Source organism: Leptinotarsa decemlineata, unplaced genomic scaffold (assembly GCF_025532065.1).
Source record: "Leptinotarsa decemlineata unplaced genomic scaffold, Ldec_3_MD MMD2_tig00004307_RagTag_RagTag, whole genome shotgun sequence".
Taxonomy (NCBI): domain Eukaryota; kingdom Metazoa; phylum Arthropoda; class Insecta; order Coleoptera; family Chrysomelidae; genus Leptinotarsa; species Leptinotarsa decemlineata.
Genome location: NW_027412606.1, coordinates 8,354,642 through 8,379,073, shown reverse-complemented (window position 1 = coordinate 8,379,073; position 24,432 = coordinate 8,354,642). Strand labels below are relative to the sequence as shown.

The 24,432-nt window shown below is 32.6% G+C and overlaps 1 protein-coding gene across 4 annotated transcripts in view; it reads right to left on the bottom strand.

Moving 5' to 3' along the window:
* Positions 1-24,432, bottom strand: part of SCaMC (Short Calcium-binding Mitochondrial Carrier) — a 112,373-nt gene that overhangs the window by 1,973 nt on the left and 85,968 nt on the right. For all 4 annotated transcript variants that reach the window (XM_074178923.1, XM_074178924.1, XM_074178925.1 and 1 more), the window contains 4 exons: positions 5,953-6,111; positions 5,545-5,741; positions 927-1,111; positions 405-593 (listed from right to left, as the gene is read on the bottom strand). In XM_074178923.1, the coding sequence (XP_074035024.1) occupies positions 405-593; positions 927-1,111; positions 5,545-5,741; positions 5,953-6,111 (730 nt within the window). The remainder of the gene's footprint in view (positions 1-404; positions 594-926; positions 1,112-5,544; positions 5,742-5,952; positions 6,112-24,432) is intronic.

The window sequence follows — 24,432 nt, the reverse complement described above, 5'->3', positions numbered from 1 at the left end:
GCTACGTAACCTTATCTACCTATTTGGACTTCATTAGTACGACTTCTTGGCGGAAACACAAGAAATTTTGTGATTGTAAATTTAATATTACATTGAGATAATAACTTTTCTCTCTTCTCCAGTGAAATTGTGGAGAAGATGCACTTCAAAAAAATGAAGCATCTTTCAAATATGTAATCTCAACCCTTTATATGGCCGATTGTTTTGAAGGTAAATCAAGTGAATGATGAGAAATTTTTGCACTCAAAGTTTTCGGTACCGTTTCCAAAATTAGAGACAGTATTATTTTACCATTAGATTTCAGATTATTCAGAATATTCATAAAAGGTCATCCTTTGAAGAATTCAAAAGACATTTTCATAAATAGTAATGTTTCAAATTACCACCGTTGTCTATCAACTCACCTTGTGCTTGTAATCTGGTCCTAATGAGAGCTAAGGGATAGGAACACATCTGGCCTAATGTACTGCTAGCGCTGCCGCAAGCCAAAAGCATCCAAAAACTTGGTTGTTCATTACTTAAGTGTGTCATGAAGTATTTCTTCTTTAAAGTTTCATATACAGCTAAATCTATCCCCGCGTATGGTATAATACCTAAAAAAAAATTATTTATAACTTTCAATTGTTCACATACATACATACAATATTGTATTCTTCATCAATAAGCAGCAAATTGTAGATATATCATTTTGAAATTTCAATTGAATTCACAGTATGTCAGAAAAAGAACAAATGTCATATACAAAATATAAGACCTAATTTATAGTTTCAGAAAGAATATTACCACTTTTGTCATTATTATTCTGGTGTGAATAGTTTTCTTGCATGTAGTGTTTTGGTATTTTCGATATCATGAGCTTTGGCTTTGTTTTTTTACTCTTCTTGGTAACTTACTCAGGAAAATAATTTAATGAATTTACAACTCACCTAATATATTTGGAATGTAACCTCTGTAAAAACTCATCAATCCTTCTCCGACATATATCTTGTAGGCAGCGTCAGCTATACTTTTATACTGCCCGGTTTTTCTCAGAGCAAGCCTGGTCTTGAGTACCTCCAATGGATAAATGGCGCTTTGGCTGATTCCTCCTGCTAGTGCACCAGCAATGAACCTGTAATAAAAATGTAGACACTTATAACACTTTCTGGTACACCGCAAATTTGAACAGAGTGTGATACACATTGATGATAGCGCGTAGAAATTTGATGGAGAAGCTTGCGTCAAGGAGAGTATTGCATTTCTGGTGATTGGGAAAAGTCACTTGTTTTGGAGTCGAAAATAACTACTGACAAAATAGTTGAAGACGAAACCATCTCTTTAAAAGTTCATTTCTGCAGAAACATTGTGCTTCCCCTAGAGATTTTTTGTTTCTACAAGCACATCATAAATAAAAATAACTTGACTTAATTCAGCAGATTAATATGAAAGTAAATTCATCAGTTTATTCTTCTGGTATTATAATTATAGATATCTTTTTTTTTAATTTTATGTTGGTATATTTGTGTCCAGTAAACACTTCGTTAATATGCATATTATCATTTTATGAAAATTTTTAATCTGAAAGATTTTTTAGTTTATACACAATTACACATTAATAGTACATTCCAGAAAAAAAATTACAAATATACCATATTGTTGGTTGCGTTATGTTGATGACATGTTTGTTGTTTGGCAAGATGATGAACAGACTTAAAAAGGATTTTCTATTATATCTTAAGTCTCTCGACCCAAAAATCTAATTCATAATGGAACAAGAAACCCAAGGGAGTCTTAACAAAAGACAACAACATTACCTCATTCGAAGATACAGTAATACTAGATAAAACTCAAAATTAGTATCAGAGTATATAGAGATGCAATAGAAATTCAAAGAAAAAAAGAGGCAATGAACATTAGTACAATCTGGCTACCTGTCCTTAATTGTAGACAAACAAGGCCAGGTAATCCAGTTAAGAGAAAACAAGCCCCGCCCACCTATCACCACATAGGTATAAAACAAAGTCGCTTCTCGCTGTCTGTTTCACAGTTCGACTACTGGAGGCAGGAGTCCCGCAAGGTGCAGTCCTTTCACCACACCTCTACTCCGTAGAGGTGTGCGCCTGACAAGAGTCAGGCGATACTGTTCACCTGCAGGTTCGTACAACCGGAAGGCAACGTCATCTTCAACGGACAAGAGATTCCGTGGACAAACAAAGCGACATATCTCGGGGTCATCCTAGACAAGAAACTAACATTCCAGGACCACGTACAGCAGAGAATAGGAATGGCCAAACAGGCCAGAAGACGCCTGGCGCCGATCATAGGAAGAAGTAGCAACATGGCACTGAAAGTCAAGCTACTGATGATCAGAACGATCCTAATGCCAATAATACTGTATGCATGCACTGCCTGGGGCCAGTGCGCGCAGACATACAGAAAGAAGATCCAAGCATTTATGAACACGAGCGTAAGGGCCGCCGTAAATGCACCGTACTATATCCCAAACAGATTCATATACAGAGATCTAGACCTGGACACGCAGTATGTGGACGTGTATATGAGAGAACATGCAGAAAGCACGTTCGATAGAATCAGATCGCACTTAAATCCAGCGTTTCGCGATCTACACGATGCGTTGAACATGGATGACTCCAGGTTCCGAGAAAGGGACAAACATCCAAGGCCGACCAAACAAAACCAGGTACCGCCCCACGAGTCGCCGTCAGGCGGCTCCGGCAAGTATAACATTTTAAAATGTACTAACCATATATTCTCTTTCAGGAAAACCGCGATTCACACAAATCATATGCTCTCAGCTTCACTGAGAAACGCCCGTCAATCAAATTCTGGCCGCCGTTAGTTTTGGGGGCCCCCATGCAAAAATTCAGTTAGGAATACCGCGACAAATAAGAGCCAATAAATTTAAAACGAGAAGTTAGATAGGGAAATAAAAGCACCTAAAGGCTGGTTTCCAACCAAAAGAGGTTAGATATCAATCTTGCTGAAGTGCCTAGCAGCTGGATTGAGGACCGTTTCCTTAAGAAACGGGGGTGGAAGGAAAGGGTCGCCAGGTCCAAACCTGCGGAAGTGATTCCGTAAGGAGGGAGCTTGCGACCTGGGCACACAACCCGGGAGGGGGCATGGGGGGGCTGTCTGTCTCTATGTCGGTCGGTCGGTCGGTAGCCAAGCGGTTCGGCGTGGGTGATTTGTTCACTCACTCGAATTGACTGCCGTGTTGGTCGGTGGTTCAAGCCCTAGTCTGAACGATCGATCTTCACTTGCTATCGTCCGTGTTAGGAATCACACGTTAAAAGGTAAGACCTCGTTAATCCTTAGCTCGCACAAGTTTCGACTTCTGAGGGTTGTCGTTCGTAGGGGTGCGACAGCTGGTTAACGGAAAAACAGATTTTAAAACAGATGTATGCAACTACACAACGGATTTTGATGAGAATTTTTTTAACAGACAGGGAGAGATTCAAAACGAAGGTTTATGTGTATATAACATGTATAATATAGTAGAGAAACACTGATAATTATATTGGTTCCTAATGTGATGTCATAAGTAAACACATTTTTTTGCGCTTACATTGCTAATGCTGGCTGAACCCAATGAGATATATCAAAATAATGTACTACAGTATTGTGCACCTTATAAAGGTCTACAAAAAAAGTCCGCGATGGTATAAGTCAATAACCTTTTCATATTGATTATGTTGATTTATGTGTATGAAACCACGATATCATACTTTTATCATAATGAACATATTTATGTATGACATCATTTGTAGTAAAATATACCAAGTATGGTTCAACATATTGCTTCAGTTTCAAATTTGATATTAAGTTTATATAGAAAAAAATTGGCATGATAAGGATTTTTGATACATGAATTGATACATAGTATAAGTAGTAGTGCTGAAATCACCTAATGTCAGCCATCAGACATATCCATAAACATAAATTCTGCTAGTCATCTCTTAAAATGTGCAAGTATAACCTGGTGTGTAGCTGGTGAAAAAAATTTTGATTGACCTTCTCAAATAAGAGCATTATTTGAAATTTAGGACACATTTCACAGTTTTGCTTGATTTCTATCGCCAAAAGTTACCTAATAACTTTCTTGGCTACATAATTCACATATGTGGCAGGCATCCAACAGAAAATATGTATTCGTCTTGGCAGTGGCTTTGAATGTCGCCAAAATATTTATTTGTGGTTATCACCAGGGACTTCATACAATAATAACAAGAAACAAAAACCTCACAGTTTTGATAACTGTTTGATTTTTACTGAGTAGCAAAATTTTGGGCTCACAACACTTGAAAAATATAATGGTGGAAATGAATGCATTTTAAAATAGAGTTTTTTCCATTTTCTAGATTTCCCTAAATTTTCATAATCACTGTTGAGAACCATTATTACTAGATTATCTGGGCGAATGACACCACAAGTGGATGTATAATTTTTATTAGAATATTCAATTTTATTTTCGAATATGTATGCAAGTATCCTGACAAGAACTTTTATCTCTGTTCTTTCAACAATCAGAAAATTCGATGAAATGACAATCTGTTGAAGTAATCATAAACATAATAAAGTTGGCACAGATTATCTTTTGCCGTAATGTACAGAATGATATAGAACCAGCTAGGAAAACGGGTTCATGAAAGACAAAAATAATAACACAGAGAACACAAAGAAAAATCCCTATATAAGGACTTTGTGAGAAAAAAAAAAGAATAACTGCTTCAACAGAGAAGGGATCGACTCAGAATGATTATAGGGCTACCACTGCATATTTCCATTTATATTACCTGCATAAGGGCTGTGAAACGAAAATCTTAGCTGTACATAATGCAACATAATGCAGATACATCTTATCATGTATCATGGTGAGACATTGAGTCACAGAAGACAACCAACTTACAGATAAAAAACTATCTCAGAATATACCAAACATTCAATTCTTGGAATTGAACATCGTGCTTTGTTTTCAATATGAACCTACTCTAAAACACTGTACCATTTAGTTTCATTACGGAAAACAATAAAGGCGGTATTATTATTATTCAACACAGAATCTGTACAAACTAGTATAGGGAACAAGATTGTTGGGATATTAGTATTTTAGAAAGATGAGAGAAAAAACGAAATTAGCCTACGAGGCTGCAATGTTTTCCAGAGTTTTTCCGTATTATCACTATTTCATCCAATTTCAAACAGTTTAAAAATTGGGCGATAAAAAAATTAAAAATTACAGTCCCTCAGTGAAAATTGAACCCATAACTCATATTTACAGGTCCTATGTTTTACCAACTACTCCACAAAGATGTGTACAAACTAGTTTGACATAAAAGTATTTCGAGTTTCAAAACTTATCTCATATTGTTATCAAGTGACGAATTACCAACATTACATTTTTGGCGGAGCACACTCGCTTTCACTTTCCCAGTCCATATTTCAATTTTCGTTTTTCTTTGCAAACTTATATAATTGAAAACTGTCAGTTCAAAGATTACGGTTGATATTGAGAACATAAGTAGATCGTAGAAAACAAATATTTACCTTTCATAAATGCTTAGAGTATTAGTTGAGTCTCCCTTGATCAGTCTTTTGATTTGTTCATAGGCGGCAAATTTAAGAGCTGACTCGGGTGCTATCTTGAGAACGTTGATTCCGTTTCCTCTCCAAAGACCAGTAACACCACCTTCTTTCACCATGTGATTGAAACAATCACTAATTTTCTGTTTGGAAGGTTGTACCTATAAAACAATAATATAATTTATTGACACGTCTTCAAACAAACAATGAATATATTGAACATTTGAATGAATAATAATATATTTTTGTACTTGTTCCAAAAATGAGTGGTTGAGTTTGTAACACAAAAGCGTGAACAATCATAAGCGATTAGGTCACATTTTTCAGTATTACTTCATGTTTTTGATTAGTTATAAAAAGAGGATTACCTACCTGTAAAAACACTTTTAATCTATCTAAAGGTGCTGTACATGTTCTCGAAACGGCTCCAGCTACGCCACCAGCAGCCAAATGTCTCCACCACTTTCCAGTTTGCATTTCATTTTGTGTGAAGTCATCTGGTACATTCATATCCTCCCCGATATCCAAGTACTGTAATTAGAAATCAACGTCAACATCGGACATTCAAAAATTATTAAAAATATGGTTTGGTTCCCTATAGCATATTTACTAGACTATAAAAAATCATAGATATGCAGAGTTTAACAGATATGACAAAAGATAAATATTAACTATGTGATTTATTTCAAGCCAGTAAAAAGATATTTCATTTACATTATCACGAAAAGTTTTATGAATTCTGGCTAGATTTTATTGCTTTTCGTAAGTGAAAAAGTAAAACCTTACTGCTGCATGAAACAGAATAGTCACATATGTTCTCAGGTATTAGGGAAAGACTTACCTTCTCACAATCGGGGAGAAACCCGAACTATTCATGACAATTAAAATATAGGAAATATTTCTAAATCGGTATACTGTGACTTCATCACTTTGATTTATCCATTCTAGTGTTTGTCAATTTGTCAAATTTCGCTTGCAGGTGCTTAACCCGTTACAACGTATAATAATTCGATGAATATTAGGTTGTTTCAAAGGTTTTGTTCGTTTTTATGTAAAACTGTAATATCTCAGTGAATACTTAATCAATTTGATGTAAATAAGCGACACCTGAACCAGCGCACTTTTGCCAACGTAACACAAGTCGATTAATTCCGTCAGAATAAAAATTGTGTGCTTGGGACTTGATGGAATCGACGAAGGCCGTTTTTGCCTGGTCCTGATTGGCGAAGGTTCTACCAGTGGGAAAGTTATCGAAGAGCGAGTGTCATCGTGGAGCAGGATCGGAGCTCTTCTGTTGACCAGTAAGGCAATTTCCGGTGCATTTCATCGATTTCCTCACAATGATGGTTTGACATGGTTGCAGAAAGTTGTAGTGAATCACCACATCACCTACTGACCACCATACAGTAACTATGGTCTTTTTTGGTGGGTTTTTTCCTTTGAGAAGTGTTTGGGTGGCTCAGCAATATCCAACCACTGCCCTAGACGTCTCCTGTTATCAAAGCGCCTGACTTTCGCTTTCCTCAGGTCGAGTGGGCCTCAGTCGGGAACTGAGGGTTTCATCATGGCTTGCCAGGATGGTGTCTTCAACACCTTAGTCTACCGCAGTCGCGTGATGGGTATAGAGCTTCCTGACACAAGGTGCAGAGCCTGACACAAAGTGCAGGACCTGCCGCGAGGCGTCCGAGACCCTAATGCACTTGCTATCAGCATGTCCAGCGTATGCGGTCTCGGCCTACATCCATCGACATAACGCGGCCCTTAGAGTACTGTATTACCATATACGGCACTCTTACGGTATTGACGAGACACCGGTGTTACTCTACGCTCCGGGGGATATTGAATCCGTTGTTGGGAACGAGAAGTGCGAATTTATTGGAACTATTCGTTCCCCATCCTCAGGCTCATACAAGCTAATAGCCTGATGTGGTCCTCCTCGACCACCAGAGCAAGACAATATTTGTCGTGGAGTTTTCAGCTCCTGGCGAGACGAATATCTTCCGAAAAGAAGAGGAAAAACGGATAAAATATCGAGATTTTCTCTTCGAACTCTTCAGACTCTATCCAGACCACTCTGCCAAGATGGTTGTTCTGATTATTGGAGTTCTTGGTGGAATGGTGACCTCTCTACTTTCGAATCTTAAAATCATACCAGCTTTCCGCGCTAAGGCAGAAATCTTAGCCGGACAGCTGCAGAATGATGACTTACCCCAGGGTGTGGGGAGTGGTCGTTGGTTGATAATGCTGGCGCGCCTTCCCGAATGTATCGGGGCTTTGTGGTATAGGGCCTGACCAGCGCAAAACTACAGTTAGAAAAATAAAATAATAATAATGTTTATTCATTAAAACAATCAGTAAGTATGCAGGATTGTAAAAGTAAATAAACAATGCTCGTCATAGAAGCTCAAATTTCAGTGAAACTATCCCTTGTACGTGATTTCCAATTCACATAAAGCAGTAGACGTTTAACAATAAGAATTAATGATGATCATTGAGAATAGTACAATGAAGAATTGAAAGTTGGTGATAAAATTCATAAAATTTATACATTGAAAGTTGGTGATAAAATTCATAACAGTCATATATAGAATGTTGGTGACAAAATGTGTAAAATTTGTACATTGAAAGTTGGTGATAAAATTCATAACATTTATACATTGAATGTCGGTGATAAAACTTATAACATTTATTCATTGACATTTGGTGATAAAATTCATAACATTTATGCATTGAATGTTGGTGATAAAACTTATAACATTTATACACTGAAAGTTGATGATAAAATTCATGGCATTTATACATTGAATGTTGGTGACAAAATTTATAACATTTATGGCGGGTTGATTTTCCAGGCTGTTTCGGCAGCACTTTGGTTCAATTTGAATTTGTAGAGAAAAATTGTCCGAAAATCGCTTAACGACATCATAAAGCAATAAACTGAAAAGATGCAAAAACTTAAAATTTGGAAATAAAAAACCAAAAGCATCAATGTACCTATATAGTATAAAATTTCTTATCGATCAGTATATACCACGATACAGTAGAATGAATATTTATCGAGATACGGAGCTACAAAGATATATGGCACTAAAACGGACAAAACTTTTGAAACAATCTATTACATATTTGGATGACCATAAATATATTTTTTCTGAAATATAGCTTTTGCTGGTGAAATATAAAAATTTATTCAAAACACAGATTATTATAGCAGTAATACATTCTTATTAATTGTTGTTGATGAGTTCCACTGATCATTTTTTCAAATGGATAATTTTCAAGTGATATGTGTTTGAGACGTCATACGTATTAAACATATATTATTTCAAATGAAATACTCGTTCGAATCATTCTATACATTGGAACCATTCACAGTGTTATGACCCTCATTTACAAGTAGATGTGTTGTGCGTTATTGTGCAATATGTCGTTTTTGGGTTTATTGTATGAATGCATGGATAAGACATATGAAAATAATTCAGAGGCCATGTCGTTTAGATATCAGTCCAGACGAAACTGCTTCTTTAATAGATAAGAAGCTGCCAGGCAATCGAATTTTTGTAATGGTGAGAATGAAAAAATTCCACTTTATTATCTTTATTCGACACCGAAAAACAATTGTAAATGTGTGAAGTTATGTCACATAATATACCTAATTGTTATGAATGTAAGTTACTAGTTTTGAATTATATGAATTCATGAAAATTTAATTTATTTCAGTCATAAACAATGTAAGAAACATATCAAATCATGTCAATATTAAAAATGAATAACACTTAATGAACATCAACATAAAGTTTGATGTAGTGTTTCTTGTAATTCCTCATACCTGTGTTTGTGAATAGCACAAAAAAAAACCAATTTCAACCTCGAATAGAATTATACTCGAATCACAATGATGAAACCTGAAGTACCAAACGCTTAGTCTACTACTGCGGCAGACATGACTTCGGCTGTGAAAGCTTTCACTGATCATACGTATTTTTGAAACAGAATATAATTGGTGGTACCTAGTCAAAGGCAATTAATGTATATTATAGAATATTTTTCCTGCACCTCCTAACTAGTAAAAATAATTGATCTTATTTTTTTTTAAAGAAAACTAGCGGCCGACCTGTATTGTGAATAGTTGAAGATATCGGCATCTCAAAGGCCAAGAAAATAATACAGAGAAATAATGCCGCTGCCAACTAGTCCACGTGGACTGAAGAATTGGCGGTTCGTATTGGATAATTTTTACTAACCATTATTGGCTGAAGAGTCAAAAATTAAATTTGAAGTCATGTTACGGTGACGAATAGAATGTGGGGATGAGTATCGCCGTTCTGTCGTCAATTGTCAGTTCAGGAACTGATATGAGTGTTGAAATTTGATATTGGTGCAGTTATAATTACTTAAAATTTTTGTTATATGTTTAAAATGTGGCGTCCTTGGACAATTACTAATAGTAATAACGAGTGTGATAACAACGCAGACTTTCCTGTTTAGTGATATTTTATTTGTAACTGTGCTAACTAATCAAATGTGCCTTTCATGCACAATATAAATTGCCCTTTTCACCAATCATATAATTTAAATTGATATCTTAGGTGGTATCGCAAAATTGGAACTTTCATAAACCAATGAGATACTCGTAAGGAAGAAAGATTGCAATTACGTTGATTTCGTTTCAGATAGAAAATCACTTTGAAGGTTAAGGTCTTGTCTTCAGATTAATACGCACTTAACTATTCAATAATTTAAATTAATAGTTGTGAACATACTTTTTCTATTCAAAAAACACACTTCAATGTGTGATTTCCACTGGAGAGTTTACAAAACCGCGACACGTGTTTCGCTATACAATAGCATCTTCAGGCGTTCAGTATTGTGGCATCTGAAAATGCTATTGTATATTGTATCATTTTTACGTCTGATGCTTTGTTTCAATTTTCCTCAAATCAACTCGATGGGATTGAAAACACAAAAATAGGGGGGAAGTCTCAGTATGGTGTGTCCATACTTTTCAGCAATACTCTCAAAGGCATATACTTTTTCAAATGTTTTTGTCTGTAAAACTTCAAGTAGTTGGTTTGTGGTATGGTTATCTTCAGAATACAAATTGTTATAAAAAACTTTGTATTTCGTCTTTCCTCGAATTTTTATTCGGTACTTTGATGAGCTGTCGCAAATAATAGGAAGCGTTGTCAGGAACGTTACACGATTCGCATCCAACTTTGGGATCAATGTGTTTTCAAACCATTCCTTAAAAATATTAGCTTCCATGTTCTTATGATAGTCAACATTGCAGTCCTCTATTTTTTTTCTATATAATTTCAAAGAATTCGGAACCCATCCTTTACTTCCTCCGCAATGCGCAATGATTAGTTGCGATCCTTTGTTTGCAGGCATGTTAAGCGTACACATTCTCGAACCATCAGTCCACCCTTTCGTAACTGTGTCGTGAGTGTCATACCAAGTTTTGTCCAAATAGGAAATTTGCCGTTGTTCTTGTCTATATTTAGACACAATTCCACTATTCTTCTGCTTTCCGTAACTGCTTGACGTTTGTTTATTATTTTAAATCTAAATCCTAAATTCTTTATCCAATTCTGAAGAGTTTTGTCACAGCAGCTCACGTTATGGCCGGAAGTATTCAATTTCTTCCTTATGATTTCAGTTGTAGGAATCTCATTGTTTTTATAACAGTCGTATATTGTTATTTTCAATGATTTTATTACATGAACATCTAAATGTTTTGGTAATCCCGTATCACATCGCGTCTTGCGTTCATAAGGTTTGTTTTTGACTATTTCACGTACAGTTGAAAAAGGAATTTCGGTCAAATCTGATGTTGCTTGTAATAGTTTGTTTCCCTCGAAACCAAACTTGAGATGTAGATTCTTATATAAGTACATTGAAACATATTCTCTGTGTTTCAATATTCAAATGCATCCGAATATTATTCACTGGTATCTCTTTTTCGCATTGTTCACCATCGCTATTGGAATCACTACACTGGAAAAAGTCTACGTTGCTATCACACTCGTTATTACTATTAGTACTTGTCCAAGGTCGCCACATTTTGAATAGATAACACAAATTTTAGGTAATTATAACTACACCAATAACGAATTTCAACACTCTAATCGCGATCAGTTCCTGAACTGAACACGACGGCGATAACCTTCCCTGCATTTCCCGATTTCTATTCGTCTCTTTAGCCAATCATAAAACTCGGTTAGTAAAAATTATCAAACAGGAACCACCAAGTCTACAGTCCACGTGGACTAGTTCGCGGCCGGTTCATTTCTATGTATTGGTTTTTTTGGCCTTTGTGAGTGCCGCCAACTTTAAAAATGGACAATATCGTTTACACTATACATGGGATATTTCTTCCCCGCTTGGGGCTTTGTTCACGAGAGGGAGCTGTTACTAGTTAACAATTTTTCTCTTACACGAAAGTTTCATACATGCAGTCGAACCGCGTTGAAATTGTTGCGAGTCCCAAACACACTGCTGTTTGGGACGCATATTTCCTGCACTAGGTTTGTATAAGTGATCTACTTGATTGATTTCAACATCTGCAAGACTTACCTCTGTGAGGAATCTTGCATGAATTTACGTTGGATATAATTCAATATACAGCGTGGTATTAGCTGGGGAAGTAGTTGTTTTTTCAGCAGGCATTTATCAGAACCGACTGTATGGGTATGCTGGGAGTGATGAATGCATTTAATTTTGAAATATTAATTTTCTTATACTCACGTATCGATATTTGATCCTCTATTATCATCCGCCAAAATAGTAAATGATAACAAAATAAATAATATTCTGAGAAAATATATAATATAGTTATCCACATTGTGAATTAATTCTATCAAAACATGCATGTCATTTGAAATTAGGTTTCATTTTGATAATTCTCCAAAAATAATTCCTTTGACATATAGTAAAATAAGAACAGATTTCGCAAGAGTTGGTAAACACTTTGCACTTAAATGACGAAATTTCAAGCATTATCAACGATAAAACTGTTTGGCAGAACACTTTGGTATCGTCAGACAAAAATTATTCACTCTGGTTATCTCCGGTACCAGGCAAAATTTATTTTCACACTCTTAGAATGCATGATTCATTGACGTAACTGAGTTGTTAATGATGTATATTAATTAGAATATTGATCTCAGCTGATCTATGAACTCTATGAAAAAAATGTAGGAAAGTCCAACTAGAATAAGATCAATGTTTTATGGAAAAGCCAATGATCTTATCGACAATGGAAAATGGTAAACGTATTTTTGAAACTTGCAGTTCAAAAATAATAATAATACTCTGGTTAAAATTCCTATGAGGGTACTCGAGGCAATATTGTGCGGGTAGAAGAACTACTGGTTATCATTTGATATGACATTCTGGAAATTGAACTCCAATACCCGTCCAGTCAAGGATGATTATATTCATATTTAAATATATTCTTAGAATGTCTTTGAAGTCACACGTCAAGTTTCAGAGTTGAAACGTCCAGGTAAGAGTGAGATCACGTGACTGATTATAATACAGTAAACCAACAGTAAAGTACGATTTTAAAATACAACTTTCGCCAATGATTACACGACGAGGCCATTATTTAGAGTTATATTTTCACCTAGTTTCTCCAACCTATTAAATGAAGCAAGTTCAGAACCAGCTACAAATAAATACTTGACACCAAATGGATTGGTGATTTTATTGGCATCATTTGACCTGAAAAAATCATCCTATTTGTTTTCTATTTTAATTTTACATATATGTGAAATTTTGTAACATTTTTCAGCCCTGTCCAAAAATTACGACCAAGGTGTCATTCGATTCGTATTTATGCCTAGAAAGTTTAAGAAAAGGTCCGAAAACGCGCCGATAAAAATTACAAAAGTAATAAACAATTAGGTGAAAAAAAAAAATGGGGCTTTAGTTTTTTCTTAATATCTCTAAAAATTTTCAAAATTTTGGAAATTTGAAAAAAGATTTGAAAAGATCAATGAATTTGCGTATCTCGATTATTTATAATTTTTACAGAGCCCTAAAAATAGAGCCAAAAGCGGGTAGTCTAGCTTCCGCGCGTCTTTCGTCACTCTGACATAAAAACAAAAAAAATTATTTAAACATATTAAATGTAAATATCAAGGAATGAAAAAATTCATGTAATGTTGGGATACATCAATAAACAATATTCCGCAGTCAAAAAGTTTTTATCCCAATTTTAACGTTAATTATGAATTTGTTAATTAATAACTTTTTCTGAATTGAAAGTAAATATAAAAATCCCTATAATTATTAAACTAAAACCCTGGCATTTTTTTCCTTTGGCGAAGTTATCCTTAATAGGCAAAAAATAGATTACCGTTGCCAAAATAAAAAAAATGTTATTTTCTATTTTTTTATCGACAATTGAAAATTATAATTTTATAAAAATTACATTAATTTTTTTTTTCTAATTTATTGTTTCAATGTCTAAAAATTAATGAATATTTTTTTACAGCTATTGTTAATACATTTATTATAAACAAATACATTGTTTATAAGCAATTCGAAATTTTTTTTTGCATTATGTTAAGTAATTGAAAAAAATTTTAGAAAAAAATGGTTTCTTAAAAAAATTTCTTTGTTGCTAAAAAGTGCTTTTGTTAATTAACAATCGTTTTTTGCAAATAAATGTCAAAATTAAGGAACTGTTTTTTTTTAATCATAAATTCTATTGTTCTTCAAGGTTTTGAAAAAACTTTGTTTTATTCTTTTTTTATTTGTTTATTTAAAAAAAATGTTATAAACAAATTATTTTTTTTCAATACTTTGTTCGATAATAAAAGTAACTATGTGTTTTTTTTAATTTATTCTATTTTTTATAAAACTTTTAATATTGTGATAGGTACCTTGATACTTGTCTTTTTCATTCGCTCCTTCGCTTTTATAATTATAATAACTTTCAAACTATTGCAGTTATGATAAATATGTTTCAAGTCTTTGTTGTTCATTATGCATTTATTAACAATTTAAGCCTTTTACTAAAGTTGTAGTCCTATTATTTATTTAATTTTTGATCGTTATTTATTAGAAAAAGGAAAAATTTCAAGTCTTTTCAACATAAACTTCGTGTCATGTAACAATAAATCACAAGGATTTTATAAAAAATAGAATAAATTAAAAAAAACACATAGTTACTTTTATTATAGAACAAACTATTGAAAAAAAAATTGTTTATAACAATTTTTTTAAAATAAACAAAAAAAATAAAAAAATAGTTTTTTGAAAACCTTAAAGAACAATAGTAATTATTAAAAAAAAACGGTTCCTTAATTTTAATATTTAGTTGCAAAAAACGATTGTTGATCAACGAACGCATTTTTTAGCAACAACGAATTTTTTTTTAAAAACCATTTTTTTTCTAAAAATTTTTTCAACATAATGCAAAAAAATTTTTCGAAGTGCTTATAAACAATGTATTTGTTTATAATAAATTTATTAACAATAGATGTGAAAAATTAAAAAAAATATTATTAATTAGTTTTTAGCCATGAGACATTGAAACAAACAAAAATTAGAAAAAAAAATTTTAATGTATTTTTTATAAAATTATAATTTTCAATTGTCAATAAAAAATAGAAAATAACAATTTTTTTATCTTGGCAACGGTAATCTATTTTTTTGCCTACTAAGGATAACTTCACCAAAGGAAAAAAATGCCAGGGTTTTAGTTTAATAATTATAGGGATTTTTATATTAACTTTCAATTCAGAAAAAGTTATTTAATAACAAATTTATAATTAACGTTAAAATTGGGATAAAAATTTTTTGACTGCGGATTATTGTTTATTGATGTATCCCAACATTACATGAATTTTTTCATTCCTTAATATTTACATTTAATGTTTAAATAATTTTTTATTCACGCCTGAAGATAGTGAAAATCTCAAATAAATTGTTAGTTAAATGGAGTTTAATTAATTATTGGAGAATCAATTACATTTGTCCATATGTTTGAAAGAATTTGATTCCAGTAGTAAAAGTCGCCTTAACGGTTTAACAGAAATTTCAGTGAGAATTTTAAAAAATTACCTATGTATAGTAGATTCCAGAGAGGGAAACGTTATTGATCTTGTCCGGCAAGCAATCTCACAGATACGTGGTAGGTGTGATACAAAGTATAGTTTCAAAAATATTTGCAGATTTTACAACTCTAAAGAACATACAAAAAAAAAGTAGTCAAAGAATCATTAGTTGTCAGAATTCTGAGCAGGAGGAATTTCCAACAATTCCCCATCAAAAACTGAACACTAATGAGGCAACTTCAAGAAACCACAAGTGTAACCGTCCCGATTGAAACAATAAAGAAAACATTTCGTGGTCATTCGAAACCAGCAAAATCGTCCTTACATCAGGATCTGTTCCAAAATACAGAAGAGGAATGATAATGTTTTCGGCAGACTTTTGTTGGGATAACAAACTTCTTTACTTCCCATGAAGTCTTCTACTGGTGGGAAGTAAGTTGATTCGATACCAAAACCATAGTTGGGCTGTGGGGAGGTGCATTTGGAGATAAATTTCTATTCATGCATGAAAGAAAACACCTTCATCAGCAAGTTTGTGGCATCATACCAAGTGATTTGAAATCAAATCACTTGATAAAGCTACTGTGCTAGCGAAACATGTGATATATTTTTCAAATAAAGTTTGTGGAGATCAAATCGTGAGGTGTAGTTTTTGAAATTAATGTGCATATTAGTATATTCATGTGCATATATTAGTTTATTCATTGTAAAACTATCAGATGGATTAAAATGTCGTAGGTCTGCATGTTCAGGGATGGTGCATGCTCATTTATGAGATTTTTGAATTTTGCGTATTATCCTTCAAAAAAGTTGACAATTTTTATAGGGATATTTACGATCTAAAATCTACTGCAACAGGACACATAAGATCGATTGTTTAAGAGGCAGAAAAAGGCAAAAACGGTTTCATATTACCCCGTAATCGATACAAAATGCCCAGCATGTTTGATTGATTCATTATTTTTCATGTTTTTTTGTTTAGTAGTAACATTGAAAATTCATTATTTCACAATGAAAACATCAAAGAGATTCAGAAAACCTTATATTTTCATGCAATATTTTCAAATGAAAAATATCATCTAGAATTAAAAATTGATGTGTTACTGGAAATTGTTAACTGAGAAGTAAGGGTTACCGTATTTTTAATATACGGGTTACCGTATATTTAATAGATCGTACTTTCCATTTTATAATTTTATATCACTTCGGCAAATTTTTAAAGTAAAAGTTCTCACCGTGAATACTTTCTTCAGTGAAAGGAAAAGTATAATGTATCAACACTACCAGAAAAGTAAAATAAAAGACTGAAGTGTAATTTTTATAATTACAAGTAATAAAGGATCTCATGCAAAATTGAGGTTAGACATGAATATCACTTAACAGACCTGATACCAAAAAGATACTAAGAGCAGAAACTAAATTTCATTTTTACTCATATTTACTAAAAAAAAATTAATATTTCGAAATTGAAACGTTTCCCTCTCCCGGTGTTTCAATAGGCGTTATAATTCGATATAATAAATTGATGGATGTAGCCGTTACTACGAGGTACGAAATCAAAATGAAGAAAAGAGAATAGAAATTTTCTATGTTTTTACGACTTTTATTTGTAACTATCGTTATACTGCAGTTTCGTCCTGTAAGGACATTTTCAAACTTATACATTTAATGTATACTTTTATGTATACCACTTTTATTTGTAACTAACGTCACTGCAGTTTTGTCCTATAAGGACATTATCAAACGTATACAATATACTCATAAAAACGTATACAATATACGTTGTATACGTTTGAAAATATCCTTATATTGTATTGTAACTAACGTTGCTGCAGTTTCGTCCTATAAAGATATTTCCAAACCTATACATTAAATGTGTAAGTTTGAAAATGTCCTTTTATTTGTAACTAACGTTACTGCAGCTTCGTCCTATATGTGCATTTTCAAACATATAGATTCAATATATACTTTTATGTATATCACTTTTATTTGTAACTAACGTTACTGCAGTTTCGTCCTGTAAGGACATTTTCAAACGTATACTACGGATATTGTATACGTTTTTATGAGTATATTGTATACGTGTAAGGACATTTTCAAACGTATACAATATACTCATAAAAACGTATACAATATACGTTGTATACGTTTGAAAATGTCCTTATATTGTATTGTAACTAAAGTTGCTGCAGTTTCGTCCTATAAAGACATTTTCAAACTTATACATCAAATGTATAACTGAAAATGTCCTTTTATTTGTAACTAACGTTACTGCAGTTTCGTCCTATGACATTTTCAAACTTATACATTCAATGTATACTTTTATGTATACCACTTTTATTTGTAACTAACGTTATTGCAGTTTCATCCTATAAGGCCATTTTCAAACGTATACAATATACTCATAAAACGTATACAATATACGTTGTATACGTTTGAAAATATCCTTATAGGACGAAACTTCAGTAACGTTAGTTACAAGTAAAAGTGGTAAAAAAATATAGAAAGTTTCAATTATCTTTTCTTCAATTTGATATAACTCCTATAAATCAAAATTAAATTCCACGAAATCAAGAAGAGAGTATGGATTATAAACGTAAACGACTTTGGTTCGGAAGTGCTCGATTTAATAACGACGTGACTGTCGAAGATTAGCAAAGCCAACCTACAATTCGAACGGAATACAATGCGACAGAATATACTTATCTCGTGACGTCACGAAAATTGTGGTTTATACCGAGGCTGACGTAATCCCGTTGGTAATTTACTCAGTAGTGAAAATAGCGAGAGATTACTTAACTTGAGGACGATATCTATGGAAATTTCCTCGTCGATGGAATCCATATTCCTGTTTTTTTTAGACGGATTTAACTCACGACCGCTTAGACCGATTTATCACCCAGATATTTTACTAGGTACACAGACGCCACATTGAAATAGGACTGGGGCATTTGACATTTCGTTAGAGCCAAGAATGCATCGTGATTGAAGGAAATAAACTGCAGCTGCATCGAAAAACGGGGTCCAACTTAGGTATTTCGTTCTGTGAAATAGGAAATTAAGGGGATGGCACAGTATTCATGTTCTGTTCAAAATTCTGACAATTAGGGAAAATAAAATGTGCGTTATTAGATTCATTGTATTGGTATTTCATGAATCGAACATCAATTCTCACAAAATAAGGCATTGCTCATCTATTGAAAGCTTAATCAAAATTTATACTGAACCAAACTAAAGCAAAATATTTATTTATAAATATATGGTATTGAGAAAATATTTACATAATGCCATTGAACACCAAGTAATTCGTATGAAACTAATTTTGATGGTCAAATATTTTTCGTATTCGTAATTCATACTCATGCCTTTCGATAATCTTTCGAATCGATCATTTTTACTGAGTATATATAACAAATAAAAATATTTTCCACAAAAATTTGTTTGAACATTAATTGCAAAAGTGAATTTCTCAAATGCAATTTAGAAAATTCCAACGGTGTATCATATAGATTTGAATATGGTTAACCAAACGTATTTAATGTTTTCAATTGGAGATGAATTTTTTCGAAAAATTTTTTTTGAATTTACCCGTATGTGAAAACTTGTCCAACAGGAAAAGTCGTTGCTTTCAAAATGTTTAATGACAATTTGATACTACAGTCAAAGTCAAACCTTTGGTGTAGTAATGAATATTACTGGAGTTTTTTCCCAACACCAAACCATTATTTTCAACACCTTGACACGTGTTTCGATCACCAACCAAGTTAGATCTTCTTCTTGAAGATGATCAGAAAGCGTGAAAAAATATTGTAATTTTTAAATATATTATAAGTAAATGAGGGGTGAACTTTTTTTAACAAAATTGCGACACATGTATGAACACGTCTGAGGAAGCTATGGTGGAGTAAAACACGTGTAGCGGTTTTATAAACTGTTCAGTGAAAAAAATGTCCCTATAAGGTATTACTTGAATATGTAAGTTGAAATAATTTATCAATAAAATCACTATGTATCATGAATTTATAACAAGTTTAAATCTCGGCTCTAGGTTTATCAATTCATCATATAAAAAACAGGATTAATGTAATGATCATGTTTGATTGCAAATCTGAGACATGCATTTTGAATTTTCCGAAGAGTTCTTTTTCGTTTAGCAATAATCATTAGTTTTGATATGAATTTATTTTTCAAAAATAGAGGTATCCTGTGAGTTATCTGAATATTTATTCCGAAGGGTAAGATTTCTAGTTTGCTTCTTACCCAAGCTGTGACCGTTATTTTTTTTTAAATCACAATTCACAATAACATTGTGAATTGTGAAAACTCGGTTTTTTGTGTTTTACATACAGAACTCTGTATGAATGGTATGGTTTTTACAATTCAAATATTCAATTTATCCTATCTAAACGAATCATTTTTTGAACATATTAAACATGTAAAAGTAAACAAAACTTCAAGAAAAAGTTAAAGAAATATATCAATGAAAATGAAAGGAATATGATCTCCCAACTATTTGAACCCTAGTGGAATACAACCAATGTATGTCATTTAACTTTTTTGTATTATTTGAATTGTACTTTATAGAATTTAAGCTGACTATATATATTAGTTTTAGAGTTGTATATTTTTAAAATTTTACCATTTGATAATTTTTATACATATATTTTTCCTTTTTTATTTGTCTATTTATCTGTTAATTTCAAGGAAACAAGTACTTTGTACTTATCCTTAATCACTCGTTCACTCCATGCAATTGTATTATTCATATATATATATATATATATATATATATATATATATATATATATATATATATATATATATATATATATATATATATATATATATATATATAACAATTACCGACTCAACATCCAACGACACCTTTTACAACTAACGTTATACCTTACATTCCTAGAATATCTGAAAAAATAAGATGAATTGGAAATAGATATATGATGTTAGAACTACTTTCAGAACAAAAAATACACTGAGATCTATACTCACACATACAAAACCCAACAACACTGAAGAAAAAACAAAAAATTGTATTTATAAAATACCTTGTTCTTGTGGTAAAAGTTACATTGGTGAAACCTCAAGACCATTGAAAGTGCGTGAGAATGAACATCGAGATTATATAAAAAATAGACAATTGACAGGATCAAAATTATCAGAACAAATTTTAAAATCAGACGGTGAACATCGGGTAGAATGGAATAGGACAAGAAAGATTACCAATGAGCCTCATTCTAAGAGACGTAAGCTAAAAGAATCAGCGTATAGTCTCATGTCTGGAGAGAATTGTATCTCGAATAGCTCCTTAGAAATAGATCGTACTTGGCTACCCATCTTCAAGAAAACTTTGGATAGTGGCGAAATGGCAACAAACTGATATCGGAGAGTACCTTGTATTACATCGAATATTTCAATTGTCAATCAACAACATTGACATAATTTCATATTTCAAAACTTCTTTGACATCTGTCGAAGAAGTAAAGAAATAAGCTCTCAAAACAGGAATAACTGCATATTTATTCGAATTTTTATCCATTTCTGAAGACGGAGGCAGATTTTGGCCTCCGAAACGTAAAAGATAAGTATAATTTCTTAATATTTTTTTGATAGGCAAAATTGTGAAATACGACAAGTTACTGATAAATAGAAGATTTTTCTTTGTGAAAAATACTTTGATTTTTACGCAGTAACTTATCGGGGTAAACTAAAAAGTTTGCCCTTCTACACTTGTATAAAGTTCTCCATTATAATTTTTATATTTTTTCAGATTGTGGAAGGTAACCATTACCCAAAAAAAAGGTCGATAAAAAACTGATTTTTTCCTCCACAAAAAATGACTTTCGTTGAATATTTAGAATAAGATATTCTCTAATAGTTTTTTGTAAAAAAGTTACATTACAAAACATAATGTATGTGAAACTTGGATCTGAAGCACAATATTTATCTGTCATTGATTATTTGGCAACATGATAATTTTGGACATATATTTTGTTTTCTGAATTTTTTGTATGGCGTTTATGAATTTTGAACAAAATCTTTCAGTGCTCAAAACTCAATATATGTACTTTTTTACAAAAAACTATTCGAGCATATCTTATTCTACGAAACCCTTCTTCACTTGGAAGGATCGATCGCAGCTTGAGAAATGGTTCTTATGGAGATTCTGTGAAACATGTTCTTCCTTACGAATCAATAGATAGTTGTCCTGAAAATCTAGAGAAGAAAATTGGATTGGATAATTTAGGTAGCACTTGCTACATGAATAGCATTTTACAAGTGTTGTTCATGACGAAGAATTTCAAGAACGAAGTTTTAATGATGAACGAGAACGGAAATGTTTCCTACTTATTCATCAAACTCAAACACCTGTTCATGCAGCTGCAGTTTCGAAAGAAGGTATCATCTTTCCCTCCAACCGATTTCCTGGAGTCTTTGAAGTCCACTAGATACTCGTTAGGACAACAAGAGGATTGTTCCGAGTTCTTGTTGAATACTCTTCGTGAGCAAAACAATAGCAAAATCAATACTCCTGACCGCTCTTGACTGAATGATTCCGTATAGCCTATCTCGTTTTGTGTTTGTAAATCTTTTGCTGGAAAAATCCTCACTTGTTTACTTTGTGGTAAATGTTCAAGAAGTACCAAAAACTTATGTGAATTTCTGGAACTTCATCTAGCTTTTCCTAATATGACTAATAACCAGTACCTGCAAAGCTTATTGTTAAATTATCTGAAAATGGAAGTTTTAACAGGTGATGATCGACATATATTGTCAAGCATGCGCCAAACTAACTGACTGTTATAAGGAAACGAGTATATCTGAGGCACCAGTCAATCTAATAATAACACTGATGATTTTCAAACAAGACTCAACCTCTAACGGAAGCAAGAAACTCTTTGGAAGGTTCGAAATAGATAAACATTTCAACCTAGCAGACCACTATTATAATATTCAAGCAGTCATTGTTCACTGTGGTTTTGGCGTTGAATTTGGTCATTATTACGCCTTGGCCAAAGACGAAACGGACTGGTTTAAGTTTGACGATAGTCGTGTCACGAAGTGTTCTGGCGATGCACTGAATTATTGGAACCTCTGGAAACACCCTACATTTTGTTTTATAAGAGAGAGGACATTGTTAGATCAAGATCTTCAGATGATGTGGTGCTGCAGGTTTTTCCGGGTTTTCCTGCAGCTGAAAAAGCAAATGCGCCACTGGAATCAATGAAGTCGCCCCGGAGCGCCAATTAATTTTTATTGTTATTTTTATTTTATTTTTATCGTTGTTTTAATAAAATGTTCAAAACTTTGCACCATAATAATAATATACGTTATTGTCTTATTCTAAATTTTATCTTTGTCTCTGAAGGTATTTGCAGCTAAATACTACTGACTTTTTTCATCAAACTATTTTGAATAAAATGAAATTGTGAACGGAAGTTTCTTCCTTGACGGGAAACGCCGGATTAAAAATCTCAACAATGAATTGTAGATAAGAATCCGAGAACAATGAATTCGATTAGATAAAGTTACGATTTCTAATTATGAACTGAGTGATGATATGCGACGCCATGACTGGATCGAACCAATATTTTCAGATTCAATTGATAAATCGATAAATGACATCGATTTCATTAAAAAATACTCTAGCGAATTTTCAATTTGTCGAAAAAATTTTTAGAAAAGCCTACAAATTTGACATTTGCTTAAAAATATATCACTGTGTTTATTCTCGAATTTATCTTAAATATTTCTGGAATGCTAAATTGATAATTAGGATTGAAGACATAAATTGGATGAAATGCTTGGTCACCAGGTATATGAAGAAATACAAAGGAATTGTAAAATAAGTTGGCGGTGAACTCAGAGGTGAAAGAGAATTACTGAATCATTACCAAATATTCCAAGGTCGTCTGAATAGGTTAATAGATCTTAACATGAATAATTACCCCCATCTCATCGTTTAGAAAGTGAGATTGCTAAATATTTTGCGGAATTCCAGAAATTTTAATTTATTTCGTTCACTTATTAGAGTGCATAGAAACTTGGTATATTTCGAAGATTTACTACATGGTGTCGGAAGAATAATCTATCTCTCAACATTACCAATTGTAATGTGACGTCTTACTTACTGAAAACGAACTTGACTTGACAAGGACTACAGTTCGAACATTTGAAATAAAGTCATGCATTTATTACTGGATTACTTTCCCATTGTTAAATTGATCATTAGAAAAAAATATAAAATAATTAATTTCTACTTTTATTATATATCAATAAAATTTATTTTCTAAGCGAACATCTTTCAAATTCTGTCCGTTAGCCCCCAAGTATCATACCTTTTCGGAATCAGCTCATTACGGATTATCTATAACTCACACCAAATACAGGGTGTTGCATTTTAAAAATTACAGATGACGTCAACACATTAATATGGATTACCCTGTATAATGAATTTTTTTCGTAAAATGTAGAATATTAAAATTAAAAATCGACGTATTTCAGGTTTTTGTAAAACGACCTTTGATTTTGGAAATATCGAATTTATTCCATACTTTGTGGACAAACTGTATAAGTAAAAAACTTGAATTATTTTCATAGGACGCAGTTTACATATAAGTTTCAGGTAATTAATTTGGAATTTTGAACAAAGAATTACTCTTTAGGAAACACGGAATTTTCAAACTGATAATGGGCTCTTGCCTAGGCATATGAAAGTACCTTTAGGTATTAAGACCTAAGTCGATGGTAAATTCTTAGAAAGTACTTG